At 37.2% G+C, this 12,306-nt stretch overlaps 1 protein-coding gene across 3 annotated transcripts in view; it reads left to right on the top strand.

The window, feature by feature from the left end:
• Positions 1 to 12,306, top strand: part of LOC107095940 (membrane-associated guanylate kinase, WW and PDZ domain-containing protein 3-like) — an 83,743-nt gene that overhangs the window by 41,858 nt on the left and 29,579 nt on the right. For all 3 annotated transcript variants that reach the window (XM_015392331.1, XM_015392329.1, XM_015392330.1), the window contains 2 exons: positions 4,657 to 4,776; positions 7,818 to 7,982. In XM_015392331.1, coding sequence (XP_015247817.1) covers positions 4,657 to 4,776; positions 7,818 to 7,982 — 285 coding nt within the window. The remainder of the gene's footprint in view (positions 1 to 4,656; positions 4,777 to 7,817; positions 7,983 to 12,306) is intronic.

The following is a 12,306-nucleotide window of genomic DNA, read 5'->3' on the forward strand; positions in this document are numbered from 1 at the left end:
CTCCATAGTGCTGGTTTGCTTTATATTTTTCATGTTTAATATTGGATTTTTGGATTCCCGCCTCTGTTACCTGTGTTTATTTTCATTAAAGCTGCAAGAAATCTCCTCAGCCTCTGCCTCTGCGTTTGGGTCCTCCAAACCACAACCAAACCCTGACAGGAACAGTCTATTTATATTAATTATTCATAATATTTGTAAACAATATTTGTTTATATCCATATATATATATATATATATATATATATATATATATATATATATATATATACAAGTGTAGGTACATAGATATCTATATAAAGATATATATGTAGATAGATATCTACATGGATATTTATATATCTATATGTATTTTGATTTCTGAGACTTTTATGTGGTTTAGCAATGCTAGGTTATTCTTGTGACTATACAAAAAGTTGATTGGAAATTAGATATAACATTTTGGATGCTAAGTTAACAAAACAATATTAATTTAGGGGTAATTAATTAATTGGGGGTAAAACAATAATTGCTTACAAATATTAAATAAATAGACAATTCCTTGATTTGGAAATAAAATGGTTTGATTTTTAAATAAAACCAGTTGATATACTGTATAGTATTTTAATAAAGTATAATGATTCAGCTTACTCTTTAAAGTGCACAGTGGTAAAAAGTGGTAATAATTTCTGCAAAATAAACTTTTGCCTTAACATTGGACCCTGAGCCCAAAATGTGAAGTCATTTAAAGATTATGTCCTCTCATTTATACTGTTTTGTTTTGGGTTTCTGCTTTTCAAATGTCACTTTCACCATTTTTTATGCCGGCTTTCCCATCCATTCTTTTATAACCACTCTGTATTGCTCATGTGCCCTTGGATGATTCAGAGCCAAAGTCGTTCTCTCAAGGCTGGCTGCTTCTTCATCTTCTCCATGAAAGACTTTTCTAATTGTCTGACTCATAGATAAGGAACTTTATCATTCAACGTATTCTAATATGCTCCCTCCAGCATGTCTGCCAAGCCGTCTGTGGCCTTTTAGGCTGCATGGTGTCCGTTGTTTTTGCTATTTATGCCTGGTTGATCCTGACAGACATTGCTCTCTGGGTGTTGATACAGAGTTCTGTGTAATTACCTCTTCAATCCTTCCCTCGCCCATGTTGCAAGGGATCAGTGTGTGTGGCGCCTACAGGGACAGGCAGGGAAGAAGAAGATGTCAATAATCCATTCTGTCTCCCCACTGACATGTCATATATATAACTGCAAGGAGGGTGTATGGATAATGATTCCCTTCCTCGAACCTATCGTCTGCAGAGATACTGTGTGTCCTGAGGGAAGGAGAAGAATTACACACAAGTCAGAAGTCATGAGACAGCTTGTTATCAGATCTTTAATTAGACACAAAGACTTGTGATCTTTTTTTTTATCATGGGTATTTAAATTTCAGTTGCACTAATTTTGATGTTTTAGAAACTAAAGGTGAAACAATTGTTTTGAAAGCATAAAGAGGCATGTATTATGCTATCCCAGCTGCTTGACATCACAGGGTACTGAGACCCCTTGATTTCCATGTGTTTTGCATCCTCTGTGTGAGAGAGGATTCCTGCAGCTTTGAAAATGCAACCAAAGGTTGCATTTAGGTTGTGTCTGCATGCTCATCCAGGCAGAGTTATTGGTGCAAGTCAGTGACTCGATGCAGTCGGATGGGTTTCCTGTTTAACAATTTATATAATTAACTGAACTTGCCTGCCTTGTTTTGTAACTAAGGTCAAATTGTTGTATGTTACTTACTTTGACCCTGTTTGCATGATTGGACAGAATTAACTGAAGTGCTTTAATTTGAGTTTTGAATTAGGGGTTTATTAAAGAATATATTAAACTGAATCAAACTGAACATGGTGGGAGGGTTGTCAACAAAAAGAGTACTTCGTCGTGAGGAGGAAGGAAAAGGATACATGGTTTTTAGCATTTAAAAAAAAAAAAGCAGCTGATAAGTGTGAGATGCATCTGTATTAAGGTTTTAAAATGTCTACAACCTGCAGTTTTTACCTGCTTTTGCTAGAAATAAAGTTCAGCTTCACTTATTTTAAATGGAGAACCTTTGAGCATCAGATTTATCCATAGAGATCCACCAATCCGATACCTGGATCTAATTAAATGGATCAGATGTTGGTGATTTGGATAACGGAGATCCAGTTCAGTGACCTTTACATGGAGCTGTTATTTCTTACTTTTTAATGTTTATTTGTTAAAAACATAATATAAAGTACATTTATATTTGTTTTGTTACCTTGTGTTTGTGTAAAGGCTGCAGCGTTCACTCACGTCCATTCAACAGTTGAATCAGATCGGTATCGGTTATCGGCGATATGTTCAGCTTAGGTATGGGATCGGATCAATAAAGACTGGATCGGTGCATCTCTACTAACCAGAGTATTACGCCTGCACTTTGACTGAGCCATTCTAATACATACTAAAACTTAAATGCAAACCATTGCATCGTTACTCTGATTGTAGAGTATATTCTGAAGGAAGGTGAACCTGCATCCTGGTAATAATCAGTGCTGGAAAAGTTACTTTAAACAGTTAGTAGTTATAGTTCATAACTACAGCTTTGTAATTAAGTTATAGCATCTAACTAAATAATTATAAGGAAAAAGAAACTATGCAATTGGGAGTTCAACTATCAAACAAAAACTGCTTAACATTGATTAATAACAAATTAGTTAATGGAAAAGACTAAATTACATCATTATGTATCTGTCCGGTGGGTCAACTTAGTCAAGACACTGAACTGTAATACATTTATAAATGTGTGTATTTTTTAAGTTTGTAACAAAAAAAGAAATTTCTAAGAATGTGATATTTTTGCTTTTTTAAGGGCTTAAACTTGTCACAAAATAAGTATAACATTGAAAAATGATGCTTTTGAGGCAGTTCCACTAAACTGCTACTTTACAAACAAAGTTAGTATTTGTCAAATTTTTCCAGAAATTCCCCAGGAAGGCTAGCTTAGTAAACTAGCCCCACCCGCCAGCAGCCAAAATCATTTTTGCCTGCGAGTTTACACATTTAATCTCACATTTAGTCTGGTTTATCAAGCTACAGGAAGGCTGCACGTCCATTAATTCTCTGTTAAATAACAGTAAATCTTGCAAGTTAATGCAGGCAATTTTAAGCTTTTAGTCCTTTAGCTCAAGTAATCTGTTAAAAAAATTTCTGAAAATTGTAAAAATGTTTAAACCATAAAAAAAAAATAAAAAAAAATTTCAACTTAGGGTTAAATCTCTGTTTATAGTGCCTTTGATTTTACCATTTAAACATTATTAGTTGAAGTTAGCCATCCAACTTTATTTACCTTAATAATAATAATAATAATAATAATATTATTATTAAAATTTGAATTATTCATTTTTAGCATAATAGCATAAATATCACTTTAATTATTCTTTTTTACTACCTCTGATTCTCACTTGTATTTTTTTTTTCTGCTGCCACTGCAAAGTGTTTTCTTGTTATGATTTAATAATGTCCGCCCCTTTGTTCCTGCACTTGCATAAAAATCAAACCTGGACAGATTTTACAGATTTTAGTGAGACAAAGACTACAAGTATTAACTGCTGGAAGAAGCCCAAATGGCAGACTGCCAGAACTGATTGCAAAGTAAACACACTTTGTGCTCCAGAGGGAACAGGGCAGGTTGATGGAAGAGCTGTCCAGGGTTTTGTGTAGCTACCTGTGAGATCCGGCCGCAGTGTGTGAATTCCCTCGTTTTGTTTGTTTCCGGTCTTAAGCGTATGTTTGTGTGTGGGAGCATGCTCAGTGCAGTCCTGCTTGTGTCATTGTGGCTGTGAGAGCTGCTCCCAGGACAGCAGCGCATTAATCACAGGTTTTATAGGGTAGCTGGGTGTGACTTCATCCTGCTTGCCCCCCACACACAGACATCACATGCGGTCCTCCGGGGAAAGGACGAAGATTTGTCTTTACTTTGGAGGGATTCTGTCTGAAGGAAAGACAGGACGTGTTTCAAGGTCAGACTGGGTGCTCTCCAGTCCAATTTGCAAATTAAAACGACTCCAGTAGCTTAATGGGAAACATAAAAAAAGTGATATATTTCACACTGCATGCCTCTGCTTGCATACTGCCATGTGGAAATCTGCAGTGTGAGTTGTAATAAAGCAACATTGTGATCCTGTATCGTGCAGGATGCTCAGCCCTCTCTGCTTTCTTCCAGGCCAAGGTCGATGTGAATTAATTATGATGACAGATCGTTGATCATCTAAGTGCTCCACCAATGCAATGGTGGCAGAAACACTTTAAGACTTTCCCAGTGTCTCATTAATATTTGATCCACTTCTTATTGATCTTTTCATAATAAAGAAGCTTGGTAAATGCCTGCTATCGTCATACAAACAAAGGTTGGTTTGATTGTGGATCTTCTGTTGGGATAATGAAACACAAACATTTTTTTTTCAGAGTGTAATTTTTACATTTTGCACCATTTGTCAAAGATTGATTATTTATAGTTTGCTGATCTGCAGCTTGTCTGAACACTGAGCTCAGATTGATGACCCTTGATTGGAGGAGAGGGTTTTGATTAACCCATACATCACCCATGTCACAGCACACTTTATATGTAGCTTCATCTCTCTGAAGTCTGACATCATGTCCTTTATCACAGGTACAACCAGACATCCCAGAGATGGGGAAATATCAGGGGTAGACTACAACTTTGTCTCCGTGGAAGAGTTTTTCTCTTTGGAAGAGTCCGGAGCGCTGCTGGAGAGCGGAAAATTCAAAGGTGAGGGTAAACTTTTAGAAATGTTCTCCTTTCTTTACAGGATTTTCTGAAATGATTATGAGGATTCGGACACAAATCAAATATAAATAAGTATATGAAGCTGTGGGGAAGCAAATAAAATGTTTTTTTCCAGATCTTTTACTGAAAGCTATTTAAATTAAAGAAGCAGCATTCAGCTAAAACATTACCAGGATTAAATACAGACTAAGGCTTTTCTCTTTACCAAGTTCAGCTGATTTCTTGTTACTGTGCCCCTATGGCATTACAGCTATTGTTTACTGATAACAGAGCACTACACTGGTAACCGACGTGCACTACGCACAGATATATTTACAGGCAATGTATTTTATTGGGTTGTGGCTATTGATTTTGATTTAATGTTGTAAACTTTTGCCGTTAAGTACACGTTAATTTTAGCCTCCAAAGTCAGCCACCTATACTGTGTGTTGGTGAGCAATGTTGGAAGTGGGAAGAATTGGTTTCCTTTTTTTAACAGAAAAAAATATTTAGAAGCCCATTAGAATGTGAATTGCTTTTATAGGGCACTTATAAAATATTTTTTTTATTTCCCAAAAGACTTTATAAGTGTCTCTTTGCACATATTTCTTTTCTTTCCTTTCTTAATTTCTCTCTTCTAGGTGTTTTATTATGAAAATGATCAAAATAAAGCCAATCGTGTTGAGTGACTTGCATAAAAAACAAATATTTTTTTTAATGGCAGTGATAGCCTTTCAGGATCTCAGCCGTAGCCTGCCAAATAACTACTGACTTCTTTACAGCAGCAACATAGACGTCATTCTGCCTGCTTACTCTCCCTATTTGATGTGATATCAGAAGCTGCTTGGTTGTAATGTCATATTAACGGCATAAAGTGTAATTAGCCGACCTTAAATAACAGGTTCTAGGTATTCATCAAGAGGTTTTTTACATCAAAAATAAAAATAATTGCTTGTCAGCCTTTTTCGTTTTTGCTTTGATTGCATTTACATTTTGATGTAAATGCAAACATAATGTGAAGAATGTGCTATCATTTACCAAAAAATATGCTTGTATAAGATATATTAAATAGTTCATTACTATTAATAAATTAGAGAATATTGCAGGAAAAAAACAATTATATAAAATATATGAAGATGAATTTGGTATCTATCAAACAGCAGAATCACGTTGCCCAAAAGAATTAAACCAGATCCCTCCCCTCTAATATTATCCCAATCTATCCCCTCAAGAATGATTCATTTGAACAAAATCCCCACAGATAAACATTTAGTTTGATTTGTAAAGTGAAGTTGCTTAAGTTCTCAAATAACTTGACTTTGAATAACTTTAACTTGAAATAAAGAAAAAGAATTCCAAAAAAGCTAAAAAAAAAACATCCACTGGACTTTATTTCCAAGTTTGAAGACGTTTCGCTTCCCATCCAGGACAACATATTCTTTATATGAGTGCGTATGAAATTGTACGAAAAGTTATGCACACTATTTCGTACGTTTTTGGACGTTTTTCCTCAAAAAAAAAACCACATCAGTGCGCATGCGCTGGCAGACAGGGAAAAAAAGCAGATACGTGGACGGACGTAAAACTGGGAAAAACAGTGCAATCATCACTTATTCATGTCTCTAACTACATTGCTTGCTGTTTTATATCTTAGGGTTAGGGTTTTAGGGTCAGGGTTAGGGCTAATTGTAATTTATATTCTATATTGTGAATGGTGCGTCAGATGCGCATGCGCATACGACGAAAAAAACGTCCAAAACATACGAAATTACGGTGCATAACTTTTCGTACGATTTCAAACGCACTCATAATGAGAATAGGTTGTCCAGGAAGCTTTTTTAATTCAAAATGTCAGAATTAGCAGCAGAATCAGCAGAATTAACAGCTCTCAAAAACCTACAATTCAGCGATAGAGTTGATTCCTTGCTGCTATCATCTAAAACCCCATGAAGGGGACAAAAACATCTCACCTGGTCAGCCAGACCAACAATTGCCCCTAATGACCTTCCTTTCAGAGGCATAGACCAGCATCAGGTATTGCAGGCTAACAAAGAACCCAAACGACTCCCCGTTCCTACCCCGTTCTTCTGGTTTAATTTGCATGATTTTTAAGCCAAAACAAGTTTTTGGGGAACTATATAAAATTTCAAAATCAAAGCTAATTCTGACATTTTGAAACGTCTTCAAACTGAGAAACCAAGTCCAGTGGATGTTTTTTTTTATTTTACTTTTTTGGAATGAGTATGACCTGGATGAGAATCTTCACCTGATTTTTTTTAGATATTTACTCCAATAAAAAAGAAAAAAAACTTCACAGCAAGTTTCTTAGTGTATATTTCTGGCATCGGGTGCCGTTCCGCTTACAGTATATTTCCATTCTCCTGTAGGGATCAGAGGCTTACCTTTGATTAAAAAACCTCCATGCATTAGCATCCATAATTTATGAGTTTAATAGGACCAATAAATGTCATCCTCACCTGCCTCACATCTGACATTGACATGCACAGCGCTATCAGTGTCAGCAGTATCAGCAGCGCTCTGCATGCTGGAGCCTGCAGAATACGCAGTAAATGGTGACGGCTGGTGACCTTGCTGTTTAGTTCTCTAATCTAATATTTCCCCCTCAGCCCATTTGTATCCCTACGAGCCAAATGGGTGGAAGGTGGGGGGCGGTGGTACGGATAATGTAATTTTGTTTTTAGAAGCGGGAGCAGATGGCTTTAAGAAAAAAAGTGGATATTCTCAGGAGATACATAAAGTACATAGATCCATCGGTAAGCTATTCTGTAAATGTACATAATTGCATATGACTATAATGTCTCATTGATTCAAACAAAGATGGAAGAAATGAGGTTATTTTACTGCATGTGTTATGCCAGTCCTTTATGTGTTAAGTAGGCTTGATTTACAACACCAGCTGTGATTTGTGAACCTCTGCTCCAAATAAATGTATATCCTCCAATAAGGTTTTTTTTATGGCTGTGTTATTTGCTTGTTGCTTGCATTAAGACCGCTTTTCCACATTCTGTTCTCATTTATTTCAGGGAATTACTACGGCACACCTCGGCCTGTTCATATAGGTCCAGAGAGCCCCCCCATCACCTACCAGGAACACCGTAATCTGCTGAGAAACTTCCGCACACGCAGCAAATCCCTCAGCAACCTGGAAAAGGCTGTAGACGAAGGCATAAACAGCGAAGACGACTTAGGCAAGTGTTGCAAAGCTAAGCTACATTAAATATGTGTGAAGAACATAGGTGTTAATTAGTTCTTCATTTAGAAAAAGTCAATAACTTGTGTTTTTATGTTCAGAGGTAGATTAATAACAAAATATATATTGTTTATTGGTAAACTCAGTACAGTTTCCAGTGTCCCTGTATCTATAGCTGGGGTCTCTGATCCCCAAATAAATCAATCATTAGGACAATTAGTATGCTGAAAACTCTCAGTGGAGCTGTGGCCTCATTGATTGTTGGCTTCTGTACAAAAGAAGGTCATTTTGTCTTCAGGGCCCTAAAACAAGCAAAGACTAAGCAGATTGGAAAGCATAAAATATAATAATAAACTGGTAGAGGAAGAAAAAAAGCAAAGTCATGTGGTGTGAAGCTATACTAAATTTATTTCAATAAAATAATAGATTACTACCTATCTTATCCAAATATATTATATATTACTTATGTTTCATCTATTAGACGTAGAATCAAAGGCTGATTATTCAAATGTGTTGAAAAATATTTAGTTTCCTAACAGGAATGAAAAAAGCCAGTAAACTGACTGGTTTTGAAAATCTGTGGCAGATCATGAACACGACTATTTAACCCGTTCATCCCAGATGGTTTTATAAACAATTGATACCTGAATATATATATAGAATGAAATAAAACAAGAATAACTCCACTTTTAACAGGTCTAAATGCAAACTCTTAGGGTTTGATCTTCAAAGGTTTTAGAAATGAGAAAATAAATTGCACATCCAATTTTTTAGTACATGAAAAGTTAAGACGTTCAAAATTTGGCTCTGCTCATCAAATTGAAAAGATTGTCTGTTCTACTGACAGTTTGAAAGAAGATGAGGTTCAAAGCCATGTGCATGGTGGAAAATAATTACACTCTTAATATTTTCAGTGGCATTCATTTATAACAAATTTCTACAGTCAAATTTCTACAATGGCGTAACGACACAACAATAGGCCCGTAAGCAACATTATGTGGCTGGGCCCCATACGAAGTACTAGCCTGACGTAGTCCGACTCAATTCTAGTCAGAATATGAGTCTGATGCTGCTCCATAGAGCTGTAATTATGGGGCGTGTTTCGAACGAACCAGGAAAAAAAATGCCTCTGCACTCAAATGGATAGACCTACAACCAATAAGAGCAACGGAGTGCGTGACGTATGTTAAGCGACGCATAGTTGTTGTCCACAAAAATCAAAGCGTGCAGTTTCACACCTAGAATAAGAAGATGAGCCTTGATCGCGTTTCTCTGTTCCTCTTTTAAAATTAATTTGCTGTCGATATCTTCTAGAACAGACCTAATAGCAGAATCTACTCACCTCAACTCTCCAGCGGCAGCCATTGTTGTTGTCACCCAAGCGCGCTTTGGTCACGTGGTTGATTACGTTACTCTTGATCATCTGTCCATCATCGTATAAAGCCCGCCCTGACAATTTGATTGGATCGCCTGACAGTGGGCGATAATACTCGCGCTACTATGGAGCAGAGCCAGACCGAACTTCCCCGAACTCAAACCTTGTGGGCGGGTCTAAGTTCGGACTGGCACCCAGGCTAACGAAGTACAGCCACCATAGACAACCATGCACACTTCATGACTCTGCACCTTCATTAGACATGGATATACTTTAGTATATTCTAAGGGTTGAACGGTTCACAAAATCCACGGTTCGGTTCAGTTCACGGTTTCGTGGTCACGGGGCAGAGCGGGGCGCTGACGGAGTATGAGGGATTTCGGGGTTAGCCTGACATGTTGGTCATGTTGCTGTTAGCATAAACAAAACGTGTTGCACAATGCTTGCACACTGTTGCACTTTTATCCACAACTTTCTTTCCGCCGTCATCGTAGGTCAGTCTAAATGCAAAGTGGTCCCATACAGCAGACCTATAAATTCTCCACAACAACTGATTTTTTTCTGCTACGCTGCTTCGCTTCTTCTTCTTGTTGTTTACTGCTGGTGGTTGGCTTTGGTCGCAGTACCGCCACCTTCTGCCTTGGAGTTCCATCCCTAGTATATTCTGCTGTAAAATGAGTCTTATTGGGCTACCTTTAGCTTCACGGTCCCCTCCTCGCCCACCCTCTCTCCATTCATCTCCTGTTCGCAATCTTTAGTCACTGTAGCAGCAACGCCCACCATTCCCTCTTCGGTTCTTTAAAAGAACGTGTTTATTTTGGGAAGTTTTTCTGTTCTTCCAGCAGCTCTTATTTGCTTTTTCTTTTCTGGAATCCGCTTAAGTACCTCTTCTTTATCCATCGTTGCTAACACATTGTGCGTAAAGGTTATAGTTTTCATCTACGCTCTGGATTACCCATAATTCCAAGTCGTAGTGTAAAAAATAAAATAAATGTTTCTTTTATGATCTTTTTTGCGGTTTGAAACCTTATATAAGAGCATTTTTTTTTTTAACCAACCATCTAATGAACTATACACAGTTATTAACAGAGTAATTAAAAGTACCACTGTCTGCTTTGCTATTGGAGTTGTGTTTAAATGGCTCACCATCCTGTTGAAATCTGGCACATGTTGCGGTATAAATACGGTCCGGTCAGACAGTTTAGCATCCGGTGGGTAAAATAGGAATTTTTCGCACCATTACATTTGCAAAGAGACGTCCTATTCCAGAATTGCATAGGGGGCCTACCAGGAGTCAGTGACGGGGCCCCTAAGAGATCGGGGGCTCCTAAGCAACTGCAGTCCCTGCTTACCGATATTTACGCCATTGTTACCCTACACCTAACCATTAAATGTTCATACCTACTCTAATTAAATTCACATTCTAGTCCTAAAGGTAACCCCTGACCTTAAAACAGTAATTCTTCTCATGGGGTTCAGGCATCGGTCCCCACAATGAGCAGTTGGCCCCCACAATGTGCTATGTTCTCCAGAAATGGGCCACAAAATGTATCAAATACAAGAAGACACACACAAACACATCTCTTTGGATGTCCTTTACTATAAAAATGCCATAGCCTATTATTTTAGTCACTCATAATTTTTTTCTATTTGTTTTAATTCCATAAAGATTGTTTGACTTACAACTGCTTTAATTTTAACCAAAAAGTAGATGTTTTTTTTTTTTTTATCTTTGTTAATATTCTTCTGTTATTTCAGAATACTGCATCCTCTGGCATTTTACCCATGCGTCGTTCTACGGCAAAAATGACTGCAGATATTTTTTTGTGTCAGTTTGACTTTCTGCAGCCACAGTTGAATTTCTGATTTGGAAAATCACTTTGCATGTAGTAAATGTTTACACCTGCATACCCTCCGCCCATGAATTCGAGCGGTTCGGTCATTTGAATGCTAATGAAGGCAAACAAGCAAGAAATGTTTGCACACACTCTGCTGAATTGCAAACCTAAACCACTAAATCAAACATAAATCACTTTAAACCTTCTCTGAAGATCTGCTCTGCATCTGCAAGCAAATTTGCATCAATTTTAAGATAAGCAAACCTGAAAAAAATCAGGCCCTTAGTGCCAGCAAAGAGCTAACACTAATCCTACGTCACCCTAAACGTATAGTGGTAGTAGCATCATGCTTTATTTATGCTTCTCTTTAGACTGAGAAACCTGTCAGAGTTCAAGGGAAAATTTTATCTAATACACAACAACGAAGGAAGAGAATCTCTTGGAAACTGTAAAATATTTTAGGCTGGAGAGGGTTTTCACATCTCAGACAGTGGCACCACCAGGGGGTGGCCAGGGGTGCCCACTGGCCTGTGTAAATAGTAGTAGCATCAGTTTAGCATTTCATCCCATTATGCACAGCCAGCGGTGTAACATTAAAAATCACACAATAAACCAAGATATGAGTAGGTGTTCACATAAGTCTTTATGATTTCTACAAGCAGATTTACCACAATAGTAGATTCAAACCCTGAAATTATGGCTTTTAGTTTCAGTGTGCCACCCCAAGATTTTTAGTGGCCCCATCTGGCCGCCCCATGAAACATTTCTGGAGGCGCCACTGCTCTCAGCATGAAGAGTACAAGTAAAATATTAAAAATACACTGCAAAAAATGTAAATCTAAGTAAGTAAATTTGTCCTAAAACAAGTACATTTCTTCTTGAATTGAGCAGGTAAGTACGACTCTTTGCCAATGGAATAAGACAGTTTCCATTTAAAATAAGAAAAAAAAAACTATATTCTCTTACTTCAAGTGCATAATATCTAATTTATCTTATTTTAAGGGTAAAAATGCTCATTCCATTGGCAGATCATCTTATTTTCCTGCTCAAATTTAAAGGAATAGTACACCCAAAACATGATTAGCCTTCATTTTCTACTCACCCCCATG

Source organism: Cyprinodon variegatus, unplaced genomic scaffold (genome assembly GCF_000732505.1).
Source record: "Cyprinodon variegatus isolate N-32 unplaced genomic scaffold, C_variegatus-1.0 Scaffold587, whole genome shotgun sequence".
Lineage (NCBI taxonomy): Eukaryota > Metazoa > Chordata > Actinopteri > Cyprinodontiformes > Cyprinodontidae > Cyprinodon > Cyprinodon variegatus.